Source organism: Ambystoma mexicanum, chromosome 3p (assembly GCF_040938575.1).
Source record: "Ambystoma mexicanum isolate Mex_15411 chromosome 3p, UKY_AmexF1_1, whole genome shotgun sequence".
Taxonomy (NCBI): Eukaryota; Metazoa; Chordata; class Amphibia; order Caudata; family Ambystomatidae; genus Ambystoma; species Ambystoma mexicanum.
The window spans coordinates 861,303,108-861,318,907 of NC_090925.1; the positions used below are offsets into that span (position 1 = coordinate 861,303,108).

Consider the following 15,800-nt stretch of genomic DNA (forward strand, 5'->3'; position numbering starts at 1 on the left):
ACTTCTCCACAGAAGCAACGGCATGGATCCAATCCTCCTTGAATAACAGATCTATGGGAGTTTTCTGATCCTATCCCCATAATATGCAGGGTACCACAAGGGTCTTGTGGATCGCCTACGATGTATAATGTGTTTACCAAACCATTATTTGATGACCTAGACAATCTGGGTGTCGCCTACATTAACTATGCAGATGACACCCAGATCCTCATACCTCTGACAGGCGACTACGACAAAGATCTGGCGCTGGTTAACAAAACGTATCTCCATTCAAGCCTGGATGGCCTCACATGGTCTATGTCTGAATGATGAGAAGACTGAGTAACTGCTTCTAGGTACACCAGCCAACCAGAAGAAACTTAGCAATCAATCCCTCGTTCAACATCGATGGCAATGACATCAAGGTAGCTAAGGAGGTAAAAACCTTGTGCTTCTACTTAGACTCTGCCTTGAGCCTGCGCAAACAGGTTAGTGCCACATCCTCGGCGACAGCCTACACCTGCAAGCTGATCCACGCTTGCAAACGCTTTCTCTCCACAAAAAGCTGTTACGCTGGCCAGAGCTCTAATACTTTCAAAACTGGATTATTGCAATGCACTGTACATAGGTGCAAGCAAATACATTGGGCCTCATTGCAAGTGTTGTGGAAAGGCAACAATGGCGCCAGTATAGCTACCGGCGTCGTTGTTACCTCTCCGTAACATTCCGAGTATGCTCGCGGGTGCCGCTCTGAAATGCCTGGTCAGACCAGGCGTGCAGAGCGGCACCCGCGAGCAGTACCGGGTGGCAGCAACGGCCCCGGTATTAACGGGGCCATTGTTGCCATCCGCCCCATTCCCATTGAGCCCTATGGGGGCTCAAATGGGAATGGGGACTTACCGGCCATTACTTGAGGCCCATTGTCAATAAACTCCAAATACTTCAGAATAACACCCTTAGAACAGCCTTAAGCATCCCCAGAAGACAACATATTTCAGAGGTCAGACAGAGTAATAACTGGCTTTCCATCAAGGACAGAATACAACTCAAAACTGTCTCCTTGACATAGAAATGCCTCAACAACTCAGCCCCTCAATACATTATGGAAAAACTTATCAAAAATACCACACGACCCATGAGAACGGCGAAATCCATCTGCCTAAGAGTCCCTAGGTTTAAATTGAAAAAAGCAGGCGGTAGTAGCTTGCCCGTCATGCCGACTTTGGAACTCCCTACCCACTTCCTTAAGATCTGACCAATCCTTTTACAACTTCAGAAAAAAACACCAAACTTTGGCTTACCTCCAAACACTTAACACAACCATATCTGTCGACAGCTAGGATCTTGTCAACAATACCTACCATGTTGCCTGCCTGTGTCAATGTAAATTACTTATGATGGTGTATATCCTATGTTTTAGTATGCTTCACTGTAAATTACCTTTCTAGTATATATTCTGTTTTATCATGCATCTTGTATCATGTTATATGGAAGTATTATGTGGCCTAGTCCCATAACGTAACCCTGGCCCTAATGTAACCTTTGAAATTTTATGTAAATGTAACAAACTGAATATTCTTGTAATGCGCCCAGATAACCTCGAGTTTGGAGTGCTTTATGAATAAACAAACAAAACAACTCCTCCCTAAGTCTAAGCCTTAACACTACCTACCTTGATTGGGTTTGGCTAGAATGTAGTCTCTTTCCCGTTCACCATAATAGGTTGGCCTCCCAAAATCCACCCACAGGGTTGTTTCTGCAAATCCATCCACCGTTTGAAGCAATTAAACATTTAGGTTGCATCCATTAGGTCCTCTTATTTCTGTAGTTGTTCTCAGTTCATGGTCACTTTGTAGATTAATTATTTGCCATCTTCTTTATTTTGACCAGAATTGTTCAAGTTTACTTTTTCTAGATGCATTCGCATCATTGAGCAAACGGTCTTTATTATAGTTTGCCATTTTATTTTTTTGCAATGCTTTTTAATAAGGTACCTTCTTCCTTTTCTTTAAGTTACCATATTTGGTTTTACTTCTGATTTACCCTGTTTGTGCCCATCATCACTTGCTTTCCTTCTGCCCATTCCTACTGCAGCCTCTTGCCTTTTCCTTTGTGTATTGTTTCCTGGTCAGTTTGGCCAACGTGAACTTTCCTTGTCCCTTTTCTGTTCTATATTTAACCATCTAATCTTTTCCATCTATTTTCTCACATATAATGATGGGACTTGTCATTTTTCTGTACCACCCAAAACTGCTTCTAAGCTATTTGCAGTCATTGTTTTATGTTCCAGATGGTAAGGGCTGAGTCCAGTGGAGGTAAACAAGAATATAAAGCATGTCATTATTTGTTATAACTCTCCTATTCAGGTCAGTCGTGGTGTTCCTTCGTCCAGCCCTCTTCTGAGCTACGTGTACTTGCCTTAACATATTTGTGGCCAATTCACTTTTTCTTCACCTAGACTCTGTCTTTTAACCTCCATCATGTTTGCATTTAAAATGTTACCAACACTACTTTACCCATCATTAACTGGATTTGTGTTGCTACAGTTTAACCTTCCCTCTGGTCTTCTGTGCCCTTTAAGTGATGTTTCGGCATGCTTTGAGATCCTAAAATGACAATACACAACCTAGCAAGGGCTTGCTTTTAAACTATTTCTCTAGTAATTGTTGTTTGGCCTGCACAGCAGCAGATAGATTGGCAAGCTTGCCAGTGCCATCCACCTCATTTCGTTGTATTTTCCTTTTGCAGCTGCGTCTAGATGAGACTCAGGAGGCAGAGTATCAGGTGCTAAGGATGCAGCTGCAGCAAGAGCTGGAGCTTCTCAACGCCTACCAAAGCAAGATCAAGATCCACACAGAGGCCCAGCATGAGCGTGAGATCAAGGACCTTGAGCAACGTGTGTCCATTCGAAGGGCTCTGCTGGAGCAGCGGGTGGGTATTTCTGGCTATGTATGACAAAAGTGCCATGGGGTAAGGGAACAAGACAGTGGGTGTGCAGTCAACTGAGTTCATGTATTCAGTAGGTTGTAAACTCAAACATGTTTAGCCAGTTCTTCGAACACAAAATCACTATCTGTCAAGATGAAAGGGTTGTGGCTGAATCCTTTCTTGTCTAAATCTCTTAGGAATTGACTGTTTCTATATAAATTGCCTTTTATGACGAGAAAGGAACACTGAAATAAGTTTAAATTAGAAGTGAGCCTGGCCAAGTTATTAGTTAGTGCCTGGATGTATATATTTCTGATGCTTGTGTAATCTACTTAGATTCACATGCTATGCATAGGCCGACGTCTAGTGGAAGTTGCAGAGTATTAGTTTTTCTAAAATGGACGTCGAAATAGGGCGTGCCAGTAATACTATTCCTATTGTGATGTCCCCTGTACCCATAAACTCTCAGGCGTGCGGGTTCTTCAGATTGTTTTTTTCCGCTAAATATAAGTGGAGTACATTTTCGGCGTACACCGTTGAAATTTATTCATTAAGTTACTGTGTCTTCCTGTCCCTTTGCTGACGCCGTGATTCGATGCAGTAAAGGTCGAAGAAGACTCTGCAGCTGACCGTCGGACGAAGACTTCGACAACGCCACCCGGCCTTGGAAGGCCCTTTCGGCCTCGGCCTTACAGTAGGGAGAGTGGGGGTGGGGGGGTAGACATAAACATGTATATTCCCGCCTTTTACCATTGTCGCCCAGCCGCCTACATACGTAATGGAACGTACTCTTTTTAAGTTCTGCCCCTCTTGTAATAAGAATAGTAGAAAACCCTCAAGGACAGGCGAACAAAACGTTGGGCCCATCACGCCATGCAGGCCGAGGCCTCCATAGACGTCGAAGAGGCATGCAACAAAACAACGGCAGCGACACTGTCCCTTCGGACGGCTAGGGTGACGGGGAACCCGAGTGCCAGCCCCCGACCCTAGTAGACAGGCCAGCGGTCCTGTTACGGGGCAGACACCCGGCGGCAAGGGCACCACACTCCCCCACAAACACACACCCCACAGCAATGTGGGTAAGGTCGCACACAGAGAGTCGATGGTGAAGGGCAGATCATCTGATCCTTTGTCTTCTGGGCGCTCAGAGCGACCGCCGCATGACAAGCCCGTCAAAACCAAAGTCACCCGACTCGATACTCCCCCATCTGGCCATACAATGGCGAAAGACGCCGTGCAAGCCTTCGCCGCAGTCGAAGTTCGGCTTACATCCGTGGACAAGCCCAGGGAGTCCTCCTTAACCACCTCTTCGACCCTGAGCTCTAAAAAATCATCTTCTAAGAGTAGGTACCATAAGGAGAGAGACAGATCCCGTTCCTATAAAGAAAGGAGCTCACTTGACAAGGAGAGGATTAAAGAACCTTCGGGCCAACTTAAAATGATGCCCATTCAGGATTCTATAGGACAGTCTGAAGAGACACATCAGCCTGACCCTATAAATCTTGAGGAAGAAGAGGAACATACACCCTCTACCCCCACAGGGGTAATACCCAGTTCGGCCAAATGGTCTGCAAACGACATTGACCGAGTCATGACTTGCCTAGCAAATTTCTTTGATTAAAAACCCTCAAATTCTGCAGAACTTGAACACCTCGCCTCCCATTACACAGACGTCTAGCTCCAACATAACGCCTACAGCCTCTCAATCACAGGCATCGGGTGCACCATATACAAAGAGACCTCTCCCCACCATAGAATTGGCGGTTGAACCACCACACAAGACTCCTCGTGTCTCCTATGAACTCTATGATCAGGATGTAGGGGATGAGGAATACTTAGAGAGTGAACCCTATTCTAGGGACATCGAGGGTTACGACGACGGGGAAGAGGACGACCAAGACCAGGAAGACTGAGTCTGTAGTTTGTGCAATGGATTCTCCAGTCCCGCAAGAGCCTGTCCTACCAGACTCCCCTGTTGATAACCAGCCACTATTTAATTATTTACTAATAAGGGCAGCAGAGCATTTCGGCATCGAAACACAAGATGTCCAACAGATTTTGCCCGAAAATATGTTATCTGATAAAAAAACGGCAACCCAGTTCATCCCCCTGTTCAAATCCGTCCAAAGAAGGATCCACCCTTCCCTAGAACAACCTAACAATACCCCAGTATCAAGCAGGTCTCCGGATAAGCGTACGCCAAGCAATGCGCCTGCTTGGTATGATGGCATCATGCATCTACCTAGTCTCCCACGCGGGCCTGTGCATGCGACCAATGCAGGAATTGTTGGCGAAACAACGGTCTCAGGCAAATGGTCAGTGGGACGATCTAGTGGTTGTTTCGCCAACACTGGTTCAGAACTTAAGCTGGTGGTCAAAGGAAAATCTACTCAAGGGCAAAGCCTTCCACGAACCGGAAGCACAAGCGATCGTCATGACGGACGCGTCCCTTTCCGGGTGGGGGGCCCACTATCTTCACCACACAGCACACGGCCTCTGGTCACAAGTGACTGCACAGAAACACATAACTGTTCTGGAATCATTGGCAGTCCTCAAAGCCCTACAAGCCTTTGAGGAACATCTAACGAACATGTCGGTACAAGTCCTAACAGACAGCACAACCGCAATGTTCTATGTCAACAAACAAGGCGGTACACACTCTCCAAATCTGTCCCATAATTTCTGTGCCAGTTTGAAGTGGGCATTCAGACGAGGGATGACCCTGTCCTCCCAACATGTTCCAGGAATACTAAACACACTAGCAGGCTGTCCTGATGCCTACCCCCAGGCATCCGGACCAAGCTCATCAGCCCCGGGAGCAGGCATCTAGACATTTAGTAAAACCTCAGCAGCCCCGGCTAGGGGCTATCTGGGTTCAGTCCTGGCGCCTTAGGCGCCAGGCTCATAGTAGGAATCAGTCCTGGCGCCTAAGACGCCAGGCTCATAGTCATTACTTACCTCAGGCAGACCATGCTGCAAATTACTCCAATCCAACATGAAGCCTCAAAGGGACTATTTTTCTACAGGGACTATTTTTTACTCGGGTGTGGTTCTAGGGACTTCTTACCTGGGACTACTTTTGAGGCTATTTAAACCACACCCGACCAGCAACACACGCTTTGCGTTATTCTGCATCCAGCAGCGTAACACTCACCGTGCCTGCAGCCTGCATCCAGTCTTCTGCCACGCCCGCCTCGAATCCGGAGCTCCTAAAACAAAGAGGAAAGAAAGGGACAAGGTTAGAAAACAAACTTATTTCTATTCCACACCTGATTCTGGATCCATCTTGTCTCCGGACCTGTAAAGAACATCGTTTCTGCATGCGCCGCACCTCCAGCTGCGGCGCCGCGCCACACTCGCCAGTCTTCACAGCATCCTTCGGGTCGGCGCTGCCTCCATCATTTCTTCGCCGAACTTCGGCACCTAGGAGACAAAAGAAAACCACAAGGTGAGCCGAGGGAACCAATAAATATAATTCTTACCACCATAGACTTACCTGATTTACCACCGGAGGCATCCTTTTGTGACTCTTCATATTTTCACATGCCGCATCTGTAAAGAGAGACAAAACAACACGTTTTCCTCGTGCAACATTTACCGGACAGCGCCGGGTAATACAGACTCTTACCTGAGCGCCACCAGCTGCCACAAGAGCATCTTTTCACGAGCCAGCTGCAAGACAAGAAAGGAAGGGGGGGAACAAGAGTGCACATCAGACATATTGAACTCTATGAACTTAATTCTTACTGGTCCTCACAGGAACCTCAGAGTCAATACTCTCCGGAACTCTCCCAAGCCTTCGAACCAGTGAAGTAACTGGAATTGACACGCCCCTGCAAATCCATGCAGGATGGAGAGCTCATCTTTCAAGAATATAAGGTGAGATTGCTGTGAGGGCATTTCGGAGGTGATTAGTTGGGGAGGACTGTGGGGGTGCCATCACTAGAATCCACAAGTGGCTAAATCCATCTCTCCACTTGCAGGAGAATATGTCTACGGGTTAAGCAGACAAGATTAGGAGGGCAGATCCAGTCAGTCATCGCTGCACTATGCATCACGTGGGTGGAGACCGCAGCTGTCCGGGTCCGACCGACGCCCCTGTGGGAGCCAGGTGAGCGTAACACAGACTCTTTAAGCAGAGTCCCTCTACCAGAAGAGCACAAGTAAAAAACTACACACAGACGTCATAGACTACATCTTCTCTCTTTGGGGTTACCCCTCTCTAGACTTGTTCGCTACAAGAGAAAACAAGCAATGCTCAAACCTCACGTCCAGTTTTCCCCAGCCACTCTCCAAGGCCAACGCCCTATGGATGAACTGGTCAGGTATATTTGCTTACGCTTCCCCCCACCCCCCGACTCCATTAATCAGCAGGATAGTGAACAAGATACACCGGGAAGAGATGACACTCACCCTGGTTGCTCCTATGTGGGTGAGACAACCGTGGTATCCACATCTGCGCAAGTTGGCGATGTGCGATCCCATCAAACTCCCGTACCAGGTCGACCTGTTGAGACTCAACACGGGGGGGGGGGACAACGATACACCCACAACCTCACTCTTTGAACTTGGCAGTATGGCTCCTGAAGTCAGAGTTCGGACACCTTAATCTTCCACAACGTTGTATGGACATCCTAAAAGAAGTGAGGAAACCAAACACCAGACATTGCTATTTCCACAAGTGGAAGAGATTCGTCATTTGGTGCCAATATAAACATATGAACCCCATAGAGTGTATGCCATCACACATTCTTACTTACATGCTCCACCTGTTGGATTCAGGGTGTGTCTTTAATTCTCTTAAAGTCCACCTAGCAGCTTTATCAGCATACACCACCTCTCAAAGTAAAATCTCATGGTGGAAAGTGCCAGTCATCAAAGCTTTCATGGAAGGAGTGAAAAGAATACATCCTCCACTCTCTAACCCACCGCCTAGTTGGGATCTAAACGTAGTACTAGCAAAACTCATGGGACCCCCCTTGAGCCTTTGCAACAGGCTACCCTTAGAGACATTACCTATAAAACTGCCTTCTTAGTGGCCATCACATCCATAAGACGAGTCAGCGAGATCCAAGCATTGTCAGTGCATGACCACTTTTTTGTCATCCATAAAGACAAATTGGTTTTACGGACTCGCCCTAGGTTTTCACCTAAATGTATTTCCAAATTTCACGTAAACCAGTCTGAGCTCCCGGCCTCCTTTCAAAAGCCAACTAGCTCAGCTGAGGTCAAACTCTACACACTAGATGTGAGGAGAGCGGTTCTCTACTACGTAGATAAAACCAAACCGCTTAGGAAAACTGATCAACTGTTTGTCTCCAAGGCCAAAGGCAGACAAGGAGTGTGCATCTCAAAAAGAGCAATCTCCAAATGGATAGTCAAATGTATACAATTATGCTATTCATTATCAAACAAGACACTGCCTTCTACACCTAGAGCCTACTCCACAAGGGGCACTTGGGCTATATTAGCCTTTCTTGCAAACGTACCATTAGACAACATTTGCAGAGCAGCCACATGGAGCTCAGTTCACACCTTCACTCAGCACTACTGCATTGACACACATTCCAAAACAGATACACAGGTGGGACAAGTGTTTCTAAAACATGTTTGCCTGGTGGTACTTCTCATAACACTGCTCGCTAATCTATGCATAGCATGTGATCTAAGCAGATTACACAAGCCTCAGAAGGAATACATTACTCACCGTAATCGTATTTCTGGTGCTTGTATCTGCTTAGATTCATATGCGCCCACCCTTCCTTCCCTCTGAGAGAAGGCGCATGGATGCTTGTAGTCTTATCTTCTCTATCTTCTATCTGCTTGGATCATCTGTACTCGCGCTACTCCTCATGCTACCTCATGTCAGAAAAAATACAATCTGAGGGTTCTAGACGCGTGAGGGATCATGGGTACAGTGGACGTCACACTAGGGATAGTATTACTGGCACGCCCTGTGTCGACGCCCATTTTCGAGTTTCGAAAAACAACCTGTAATACTCCGCAGCTTCCACTAGATGTTGGCCTATGCACAGCATGTGAATCTAAGCAGATACAAGCATCAGAAATACGATTACGGTGAGTAATGTATTATATATATATATTAAATGGAAGTACGCCTTTTGGAATCTTTCTGAAAGGTTTGGGTACTGGGTTTGAATTGTAGATATCTGAGCGCCGAGTTTTCCATGAAGAGTTCCTCTTACTTTGCAGAATATATCCAAAACTGTGTGCTATCTTTAATGGAAACTCAGCGTTTGTTTCCATCAACCTGTACTCGCATTAAGATTCCTGTTAAAGACCAATTAGAATGGACATTCCCAAGACTAATGACCCGTCCAATTTCAGATTGTTTCACAAATAATTTGCATTTATTTGGTGGAAACTAATGAAAAGATCATCCAACAAGTAAAAATAACATCTATTAACCAAAAACAGATCAGCAAATTGATGTATATACAATCATTGAATAACACCATTCAAAATACAGTCAAATGAAAGGATCTTTACAGGTACCGTAACAAAGGGAAATTATTTTAGATTGGAATCAATCATAGAAAACACAAATGGGAAAACATGACAAAGGAGAAAACAAATTGGAACAGACACAAAAGGGAAATAAAACAAACACAAGAAAAGAAACGCTATCGATTTTAGCAAAGATGTTGTTGGTACAACTCTACATCACAAACACTTTCTGTACTGGTATGTACATATATTCTGTGGACAACTTGTCCCTATTCTAACCACATATCCATAGAGTGAATTCAATCCTTTAACCAGTCTTGGCATCGGTGTGCTGATTGATTCATTTGTTATTTATTATGCGCCTATATGCAAGTGTTCAAGACGCAACCAGGCAAAGGATGGGGAACAAGGGAAAGACCAGCCAAACAAGGTTACTAGGTCATTTAGATTATGCAAATGCACAACAAGAAGTGCAGGAGAGTGGGAACACGGGGTATGGTGGGCAGCGCTAATAGAGAGTTAAGTGCAAGGAAGGATCGGGTTACATGGAGCAGCCAGGCAGGTTAGTGCAAGGTAAGCCAGGCGGCAGTGAAAGATGGGCCAGGCGGCAAATGCGGGGGACTGGTCAGGGGTGTGGGTGGGGGCTGATGCCCTGTAGGACTCGGAGGACACCAAGCAGCCAGTCAGCAAACTGCAGAGTTCCTTTCAGGTTGATGCCTTTTATTATCTAATGTTTATTGGTAGATTTATCTTCCTATACTTTACCATCTGCCTGTTGCCGCTGCATCATGTACTGCTCGACGGACCTCAGTAGACGGCTCCATTGTCGACGACGCCCGACTTACTAGACGACCAGACACTGCCTTCATGGGCCTCTTCGGGCCTTGGCCCTCGGCCCTTGCGGTAGGGAGCTTGGTGGGAGGTATCATATAGCTGCATCCATTTAGAGAATACCTATCCTGACACCCCTTTTTCCCTTTTGTTGCCAAACTGCCCTTTCCATTTATTATGGAAAATACCCCTTTTAAAGGATGCCCTTGCTGCCATAGGAAATTCCAGTGGAAAGATACGCACTGGGTGTGCAACTATTGCCTTTCTAGGGACCACCCAGAAAAGCATTGCAAGTCCTGCAAATTTTACCACCCTTAAAGACCGCTGCACCCACCGCTGGGTTGTCCACACCATGCAGGCCGAAGCCTCCATCTACGTGATGGGGTAATCCAACAAGGGCAGTATTGGCATCGTTAGTGGCGTTGAAGGGCATTGAGGTTTGTTGGAACCCCTTGTGTGGGCCCCGGCCTCCACTAAGCAGGCCTGCGGTTCTGTGGCAGAGTCTACACCCGGCAACCCTAGCGCACACACCTCCAAACACGCCAAGCGCACAACCCATAGCCGACGTCAAGAAAATCGTTGACTGTTGAAGACCACGCAGTGTCCGTGGAGAAAACCTCGAAATCATCCCTGTCCTCTGGGTCATCGCTTGCGCTTTCGCTGCATAACAGGCCTCCAAACCTAGTCTGGGAAGCCGGTTTGGACAGTGCGCATAAAAAGGCCCTCCTTTCACGCATCGAAAAACAGGCGGCGAAAGGTGCATTGGCGTCCCCTAAACCTATGTCGAAAATGCAGGAGCTTATTAAAAAACATGTCTCTGCTACCCTTTTAAAAAGAAAGCCACAGAAAATGGCTAATTCCTCAACGCCTTTGCCTCTTCTCACCACTGGCTCTCAGGACACAAATTCCTCCCCCCCTGCAGATACCCTCACAGGGGCTAAGCAACATTAAGACCAGTCACCCTCCCAAATCATTTCTACCACCTCAGGGTTCCCAACCTCCACTGAGTGAACGCCTGAACAATTCAATTGAATTATGAAGAGGATGTCATGCTTTGTTGACTTCATGGATAAAACGCCCTGAAGAACATGCGTTCCGTAGAGACGCCTCTCAGACAGGTTCTGATAAACATCAACCCCCTACCAAAAAAAACACGTCTTGACACCCCACAGCCCAGCTATTCTGCCCAGAGGTTACCAGCCTCCCTCTTATCAAAACTCCTCTCTGGACAAGTATGCTATCGATCCCTCAGGGTCTCAGAACCCCAGCTCTCGTGGAGACTTGGGAGATCAATACAGCCAGGATCAGTACTATGATGACTATGACATTTGTCATCCAGTCGCTGGACCACCAAGATCAGCCTGCAGCAGACTCCCCAGTTGATAATCAGCTGCAATACAAGAAGCTGCTGCTAAAGGCTGCCCAACATTTCAATATTGACACACAGGAGGTCCAATGGGACAGGGACTTTGTGAAGGACATTCTTGGCGACAAGATATCAGTCATTCAGTTCATTCCACTGTTACAATCCATCCAAAGGCGTATATAGCCTTCCTTACTTACTCCTAACCACACATGGGCGGTTAACCCTTGTATTGAGAAAATAGTAGGCCAGCGCCTACCCACACCCTGTACATTAGAGGACCGCTCAAACCAGACTCACTTGTCGTCACTGTTAGGGAAGTTTTCCTAAAGTCCTACTGGCAGTCAGACTTTAGTAGGCTATACCATTGGTTTGTAGATCCCCAAATCTTAATATCAGTCTGTACTAGCTCAGGACCTTGGTAGTGTGGCAGAGCAGTCAGGCTTATTTTAAGAGGAAGATGTGAGCTGTTGGTAAGTACTCTGAATCTTAGGCACTGCAAAGAAACACTTGCACATATATTTATATAAAAATTTTTGTGCAAAGTTTGGTGAGGATTCGTCCAGGGGGGGCGAAATTATAAGCTGCCCAAAAAGTGCTCTTCCTATGGGATTAGCAACTTAACCATAACTACACAGCCACTAGCGTGGCTGTGTAATATTTATTATATTTACACCAGAATCACTTTAAATACTTAAGACGTTTACGGTCGAACACTTAGGAATACTAGACAATACACTTCAGAGGGCACTTTCACTTTTGTGCTTGTTTGCGGTTAAAATTGTAGCAACGTTAGAAAGGGAAAAGACAAGGTTATCGTATTATTGTTAATTGCCCGCTCATTTGGTTTTCAACAGGCCATACAGTAATGCATTTACTCTGCAAACACCTATAGAAAAGTCACTTAAAGGGAGGAAAAGAAGTGGTTAGTGCAACATGAGTTTAGTTCAAGGTTCTAGATACAGTTTCCTCGCCTGGCAAGTCTTTTAAGTCTACAAACTCAACCCTAGCAAAAGGCAGTTCGGAGAGTGCTTGAAGTTTTGGCAGACAGCATTTAATGAAGAGTTCCTGCGCTATTTCTTCCAGTGTCTGGGTGAGAGGGTCTGGGTGAGTTGGATTGGATCTCGAGTGTCCTTAAGGGTTCAGCACAGATTTGGACGGATTCGGCCTTTGCACGATGATGCACTCGAAATGGGCAGCAGGTCTCCTGGTATTGGGTTTCCGCAGCTCTGAAAGCTCCTAAGACCTCGGGAGATGGCTTGTTTCAAAGTTCGTCTTGGGACTGGGTGTTCCCACCAGCCAAAGGGAAGGATTCGACCTCTTCAGAGCTCCTCTGTCACATAGAAAACTGAGTCAGAACAGCAGTGGTCACTTAACGGTCTTGGTAAGGGCCTGAAGGCGCCTCTGATGGTCTTTTTCTTCAGTTACTTCTGTTTCCAGTGGTCTACTTGCTTTACACTCCAGAAGCCTCACCTCATACAGTTCCAGCACACACACCTCTGCAATCTCTCTCAGCATTTTACAGGAAGGCATGTTTGGCTGTCCAATCGGGACAACCAGACCCCCTGTGGGAGCTGGTCCTATTCAGGCACTCTGGCAGACAAAGGACATGGGGGTGGTAGACTCCTCCCCCACTTCCTGCCTGCCCAGATACTCTGGAGCCTAGGCGGGGATACCTACTGGTTCACGCCAAAGGCAAAACACACACACGCGAACCCCTCCCACAATGGTAGGAGAAGGGCTAACAAACAACCACGCTAGTAATGTTGAAAAAAGAAGGGAGGCCCCATGTTGGTACTTGGGTGCCCCTATTGTGCGCTAACGAGGCTATGGAGATAGCCTACGGTATAAAAAACGCACAATAGTTGGTAGAACGTGTCCACTGCCACCAGCCGTAAGTAGGTGATTGTGGTGACTAAAAAGTCACAGGAGCAGAGAGAAGGGGGATACGAAGTATCTCTTTGGCACTCCACCGAAGGTGGTATGTGCCAATCTGTCAGACTATAGAGGTTTGGGAGAGATAATAAGTATCTTTCTATCCTTAAGAACTGTAGTTCTGATGCTTGTTAATCTGCTTAGAATCACATGCTGTGCATATGGTCCAACAACCAGTGGTAACCGTGGAGTATTGCATCTGGTGTTTCGAGGATCGAAAGGGGACGTCGGTATAGGTGTGTCTGTAACACTATCCCTAACGTGACATGTAGTGTACCCAAAATCCCTTATGCTGAGGTCCCTGAGTTTTTTTTCAGCCCAGGTTACTGGTCACCCTAATGCGGAGCTCTTTCATAGAGATAGCGTTATTGTCATTATTATCGACTTTGTCGTTAAGCCTGTTAAGTCACTTGGACTGTTGAATCCTGTGAAACAACGCTGAAGACTGCTGCAGACTTTCAAGCCTGTTGATCCCGGCAGCGCTGCCGTCCACGTGGCCGGGCCTTCTGGCCGGCCTACACAGCAGGGAGAGTGGGGTCGGGGTGGACATATACTTTACAAGTATGCCTTTCCTCTTTCAACCTCTCTGCTCCCTGGGTTTTGTCATCGCTCTAATTCTCTTTCACTCTGGAAAAGACACCATTTAGATTTTGTCCCTCATGCAGGGCCAAATATCCTTGGAAGGACGAGCATGCCGGTGCAACAATTGTCTGCCCCTAGACCATAAAGAATCGAGTTGCGCGACCTGTAGACTCCTGTGCCCTAAGACGCTTAAGGAGCGCTGCTTAAAGCAGTGGGCGGCCTAAGGCATGTCGCAGGCCGAATGGTCTTCCCCTGCTGTTGCAACCGCCGAAAGTGATGGGGGAACTAGCGATGACCAGGCCTCTATGTCGGAAGCCATTGACCGAAGTGCTGACTGCTCTCGGTCTACGATGCCCAGCCCCACCAGGCCTGATGCGAGTCACGATACGGGTAAAACACCCGGCGACAGGGGCGCACACAATCATAACGCCAAACACAAAACCCAACGTTCTGCTTCGGCGGCCATGTCGAAGCGTACCAAAGCGCCAATGGAACCGTCAAAATCTTCGTCGGGATCCTATGATCGGCAGCCTTCCCCGCAGCCGCAGTGGCGGCCTGCTACTGAGCAATCCAAAGAGGGCCCTAACACTAAAAGACACGCGGACATTGAGGCGCTCGAGGAGGAAGCACAGACGCCGCTTAAGGCCCGGGTGGCGGCGAAATCCACCTCTCAGCCCCCGGTTCACCCGGTGGCGTCAAAAGCCACCGCTCAGCCTCTGGTTGTCCCGGTGGTGGCAAATTCCACCACTCAGCCGGTAGACCGCCCAGATACTCCTACCATTGCCAAGAGCATTGAAAAGATTACTTCGGCAGGAGCGTTCGAAGGTGGCAGCGAAGCACAAAGAATGGCCGAGAGACGTGTCGGACATGCCACAGTGCCCTGAACCCCGCCTGGACTACGTTGAGAGTCCTGTGCCTTTGTCAGGCACATTAGGGAAAAAATCTCGATGCCACAGGGAAGATGAACCCTTACCTCCTCTCCTCCCCTGCACCCCTCTGGTTCATCCTCATGGACCAGGGAGAAATTTGAGGGATGTATGGACAGATTAGAAAACTGTCTCTTATTCTGAGGCCCTTGCTCCCAAGAGACCTCGAGAAGACTTTTCTTCTACTCCTGTATCTAAGTTTCAAAGGACCTTGGAGGATCCACATGAGGAGTTTACTTGTGTCCTCACAGATGAGGATATTATGGACACTTACGATGAGGATGAAGATGGCACCTTTCTGGAAAACTACAAAGTGGATGATCAGACGGTCTTATGGACAATTGGGAGGACAGCTGTCGGGTTGATACTCAACCCTGGACGTCCCCTACTCCCACCCAGGACCCCGATGTCCTGTGCTTAGATTCCCCCCCCCCCCCTCCACTCCGACTCGGCAAGCCTCCCCAGTGGACGACCAGATGGCGTTCAACGCCATCTTGATTAAGGCGGCTGACCATTTTCAGATCACCACTCAAGAAGCCTTAGCAGGTTCTGATTTTGTGGAGGATATACTCAAAGAAAAACCTCCGGCCAGCCAGACCATCCCCTTGTTGAACTCAATCAAGAGGAGGTTGGCACCTTCTTGGTTGATGCCGGCCCAGACCAGGGCGGTGAACTCTAGGGTGGAGAAGCTGTTTCTGCCTTCTCCGACCGACCCTGGCTATATCAAGGGTCATGCCATTCCGGATTCATTAGTGGTTACCACCACTAGTAAACGGGCTGTGTCATAA

The 15,800-nt window shown here is 47.4% G+C and overlaps 1 protein-coding gene across 4 annotated transcripts in view; it reads left to right on the forward strand.

Moving 5' to 3' along the window:
• Nucleotides 1-15,800, forward strand: part of LOC138581009 (serine/threonine-protein kinase TAO2) — a 1,567,916-nt gene that overhangs the window by 1,469,816 nt on the left and 82,300 nt on the right. For all 4 annotated transcript variants that reach the window (XM_069652009.1, XM_069652012.1, XM_069652010.1 and 1 more), the window contains one exon: nt 2,728-2,910. In XM_069652009.1, the coding sequence (XP_069508110.1) occupies nt 2,728-2,910 (183 nt within the window). The remainder of the gene's footprint in view (nt 1-2,727; nt 2,911-15,800) is intronic.